We start from the raw sequence: 4,799 nt of genomic DNA on the forward strand, positions 1-4,799 counted from the left end.
CTTCAATAGGCTTGTCCTTAAATGCACGACATTTGGAGAGAGAGTGTGGCGCATTATGAATAGGACACTGTTGATTAAGATTGCTAGCTTTAATGTCTGTAGCTAAGACGTTGGATGCTATTGCAGTCTTCCTCACGGCAATAGGATGCCTTAAATCCTTGAATTTACTGTTGGTGGCAATACCCCTTGAAGTACTTAAAGGAATGGTGGTTGTATCTGGATAGAAGAAGCTTGGGTCATTCTTGGATCTTGCAACCTTCCGCACGAACTCTGAAAAATAAGAAAAGGGAGGGAAGGAAACACGATGCTCATACTTATACTTTGATCCTACACTAGTCCACTTTCCCTGAAGATAACTAGGCAACTTTGCTACAATAGGATTTACGCCCTGAGCAGTGTCTAAATAGCTAAGACCTGGTAAACTAGGATCTAACTTAGCAATTTCAAGTTCTTGAAGGAGGTCACCTAACTCTCTAAGCTTATGATTGTCCTTAACAGAGATTTTAGGAAAGTCGTTTAGTCTCTGGAATAAGGCAGATTCAATGACTTCGGGGCTCCCATAGTCTTGTTCTAGACGTTCCCAGGCAGCATCAAGGCCTGCTTTAAAGTTATAAATGTAGACAGATTTAAGTCTCTTTACTTGTTCTGAAGATTGACGCCCCAACCACTTTATTAGTAAGTCAAGTTCTGCTTGAGGATCAATGTCCAAGTTCTTGGTTACCGCCTTAAATGTAGATCTCCAACTCCTGTAGTTCTCTGGGCGGTCATCAAATCTAGACAGTCCAGTTGTAATCAACTCTCGTCGAATCATATATTTGCTGAACTCTGCAATGTCAGTGCTTTCAGTTTTTATAGCCACAGGGTCTACTGATGGTGCGCCGTCTTGGACCATGGTTGGTATCTGATGTTGGCTGGTAGGTAGAGAGAAAGGTGTTGCAGATGGGTTTAATTTAGGTAAGGGTCTGTCGTCTGAAGGTCTCTGAGCATTTGAAGTCAAAGAGAGCTGTATCAAAGGGGGTATAGAGTTCATTCTGTAGTCTTCTGCTGTGCCCTTGTAATCTCTATGCACATAGGGTTGTGGTGGCACATGAGCTGCGTAGGTTGATTCACTTGATTTTGTGATGTGCGGTAGTTGTGGAGGGTCTCTGTTAGTAGGTGCGTCTAGTTGACCAGCTTGCTTTGGCGACACATTGCCTTCTGATCCACTTGCTGGATGATTATGAGAAGAATCTCCAACTGTAGGTGGGACTGTATTGTCGTGGTTTTGAGTTAGGACATACTGTAGGGTCCTTTCAACAGGGTCTTGACAAGCAGGCAAGCTGGTACAAGCTGCTCCTTCTTCTTCCAATAGGGCTTGTTCCAAGACAGATAACTCTGCTAAAGCTACTTCCTTTTCTCTGTTCTTCTGAAGAATTTCTAGCTGAGCCTCTGTTTCTGCTTGAATGCGTTTAACTTCTGCTTTGAAGGCTGCTTCTTTTTCAGAGCAGGCGGCTTGAACCTGGGCTACTGCAACCTTTTGGCGAGCTTTGAGTATTTGGTCGCTCAGTATTGACCTTATAGAGCAGGACCGCAATGACTTAGAAGAAGATTTATGATATGAGCGGGCAGACCTAGAAGATTTTCCTGAGTGTCTGGAAGAAGCAGAGTTACAGGATGTAGTCTCATGTATCTGTGCCAATCTCCCTTTTATCTGTGCCTTTGCTTCAAGATATGTGCTATGCCTCTGCTGGTCAGTAGAAGTAAAGTCCTTTAATTCCAATGCAGCATCCTCTATGTTGGAATGTGACAATAGAGAATAGTACTTCTCAGAAAGTCTTTTATAATTCTCAAATGCCTTCTTAACCCTTGAGAGAGCAGTGTTCAATTGCTCAGAATTGTTGCTAGTTTCATTAGTGGCTGTTATACAACTTAAAGTCTTTTCCCATAATGCAGTCAGGTTACTAGATGTTTCTTCCTTACTTGCTTCATAAACCTCCCTTGCCTTCAAGGATGGATGAGGGGCTCTGACAGGACGAGCAGAATGAAGTAAGGAGTCTGCTTTATCTTGACTAAATGCAGGTAACTCTGTGAGATCTCTGTCAGACATAATAAGTACTGTATTTCTGGTGTCTTGTTAGAAATCTGCCAGAGCTCAGCTCTGTAAGTAGTGACTTCTGTTATTAAGCAGGCTGGCTGAGGTATTTTTTGTTACAATAGTGGCTAGTGCTGGAACTAGTACAAACTGGATCACCTCAGAAGGTGTTCTGAAGCTGCAGAGTCTTGGAAATTTACTTTTCTTAAGCTGCAGAGATACCTGTGATGAATTCTTCATGTAAATTTACTCTCTGAAGCTGTGTACTCCTGTAAATTTACTCTCTGAAGCTGTGTACTCCTGTAAATTTACTTTTTGAAGCTGTGTACTCCTGTAAATTTACTTTTTGAAGCTGTGTACTCCTGTAAATTTACTCTCTGAAGCTGTGTACTCCTGTAAATTTACTGTTCTGTCTCAGCATCGATTGTACCTGTGACCCTCTTGTAGACCTCCAGTCTGTAAGTGTGTGCAGCAGGTTGAATGATGGCTTCAACAGATAGTTTACTCAATGAATAAAGACTCCAGAGGTGTTCTCCAATGCTTCTTTATGCTTCAAGTTAGCAAAGACATAAACATAGAGGCTTTTCCATAGGTAAATTTACAATGAAGTTACACAGCTTCCACACTCTGCAGTCTCCTCATAACAACTAAACAAAATGGTAGTTACAGCAGGAAAATGGAGATGGGAGAAACCATATAGCCAGAAACAGCAGGGGTGCAAGGAAGATACCAATAACATAGCATAACATAACATGTAATAACAACTGCTAGACAGTTAAAGCTGCGTGGCAGCACACTGCCCGATCCTCTTCTTCTGCGGTCCCCCACCAGTGCTTCAAGCCCCTCCTCTTCACCGGGTGCCTCCATAGAAAGCCGCTTTCCCTGGGGGCACCCGTGCCGGTTCGCTCCAAAGTCCTGCTGCTGCACCCATTGACACAAACAGGGGGCTCGGCCCCACCCCCCCTCCCATATCACTGGGTTTAAATGACAGCAGCGGGAGCCAATGGCTCCTGCTGCTATCAATCTGTCCAATGAGTAGAGAGACAGTGGCTGCAGCTGCTGCGCTTGTGCACATCGCTGGATCGGGCTCAGGTAGGAAAAAGGGGAGGTGGGGTCTGGGGAGAGTTGCAGCACAGAAGGTTTTTCACCTTAATGCATAGAATGCATTAGGGTGAAAAAACTTGAGGCTTTACAACTACTTTAATCCTTATGCTGCTAGCGTTGTTAAATCGATAGGAAGTTATATTATATTTACTTGTTTTAAACTGTTTTTACATTTCTTCAGTTGCTTCCTGGCTTCTGGCCTAGGCCAAAAAGATGTCATACCTCATATTAGTATTTATGGGATTTGTTTTGATTTCATCTAGATGAGGGGAGGAGGGGTTTTCTCAGTTAAGTACACCCTCTTCCTGCACTCAATTTCTAAACAAAGTGTGGAGATGGGTGAGTTTGCATTGAATATTAAACATTTATTAAATAGTGTTATTAGTTTGTGGTGCTCAGAAATCAGTTCCAGTGTTCCAGAGCTGCAACAGCAGTTCTCTACTGCTTCTATTGGTTCTTTACAATCTACAGTAGACATTTATGTCTCCAGCTTGGCTCATGCAACCCTGATGGCAGTTGTACCCTGTTGCCTCCAGAGGAATGTGCTTCATAGGAACAGGGCCGCTGTTAGAAATCACGGGGCCCCCTACAACCCACCTGACATGGCCCCCGGAAATATCAATTCGCTAAAATGCCATGGTTGCAATGGTATGCTTTGCAGCCATGGCAGAAATTAGAGCCTCGCTACTCTCATGTTTTTTTTTTTTTTTTTACTTTTTTAGATTTCTGAATGGCAATTTTACATTGTGAGATCGCATTGCAACTGTGAGCCAATTATTTGACTTCAAGGTGCAGAGCGACCCTATTGAACTCAATGGGGATTGGTACTGCCTGTCAAACTCTGTAGCCTGCGTTAAAAATGCCACAGCTATGAAGTAAAGCATTGCAGCCATGGCATGTATACAGTCCTGTCTGACTATATGATAGCTGGCTTCTGTTGAAGGGGCATGACCAAAAAAGGTCTGCCGACCACCTTCCGATCAGTCCTCTCAGCCAATGGCCTGAGAGCGCTGACCAGAGTTTTCTGGTGGGTGGGTGGTCCCCTTGTCAAAACACAATTGAACAGCAGGGGAGATTGCTGTACTGACATTGGGTTGTTAGTACAGCTCTGGTGTAAGGTTTTTTTTCTTTAGCCCGCAGGGTTGAACGAAAAAAAAAAACTAGCAGTATATACTAGGCATTGGGCCGCATTTACACTTGTGTGATGTTTCCTGAATGTGTGAAAAAGTGCACGGGTAACGGGCGTTTTGCAGTGCATTTTGGAAATACACTACAAATGCGCAAATCACTTGTGGTGTCATTAATTGTTAATGACACCCCAAATGCAATTATCAGACCTGCGTTTTGTCATGGGGCAAAGCTGCATGTCTTAAAGCGGTAGTATACCACTTTTTTTCACTTTTAACTACAGGTAAGCCTAGAATAAGGCTTACCTGTAGTTACAATTAATATCTCCTAAACCTGCACAGTTTAGGAGATATTACCACTGCATGAAGCCGCTGACGAGTGCGGCGCATGCGCTCTGAAGGTCCGGGGGGAGCCCGGAGCCGCCGAACCCGGAAGAGACGCCGATGGATCATGTCAGCGCCCACAGCGATGTCCGTTGGTCCGTGTCGAGGCTTCG

At 43.9% G+C, this 4,799-nt stretch overlaps 1 protein-coding gene across 1 annotated transcript; it reads right to left on the reverse strand.

The window, feature by feature from the left end:
* Positions 1-236: 236 nt before the first annotated feature.
* Positions 237-2,086, reverse strand: LOC309547316 (uncharacterized protein; the record flags this gene model as incomplete). Its single annotated transcript, XM_082247150.1, has 2 exons — positions 237-270; positions 669-2,086. The coding sequence occupies 2 exons, from the start codon at positions 2,084-2,086 to the stop codon at positions 237-239; spliced, it is 1,452 nt and encodes a 483-aa protein (XP_082103276.1).
* Between the last annotated feature and the right edge of the window lie 2,713 nt (positions 2,087-4,799).

The sequence above is a fragment of the Pelophylax lessonae genome (genome assembly GCF_965119305.1).
Source record: "Pelophylax lessonae genome assembly, chromosome: 2".
NCBI lineage: Eukaryota > Metazoa > Chordata > Amphibia > Anura > Ranidae > Pelophylax > Pelophylax lessonae.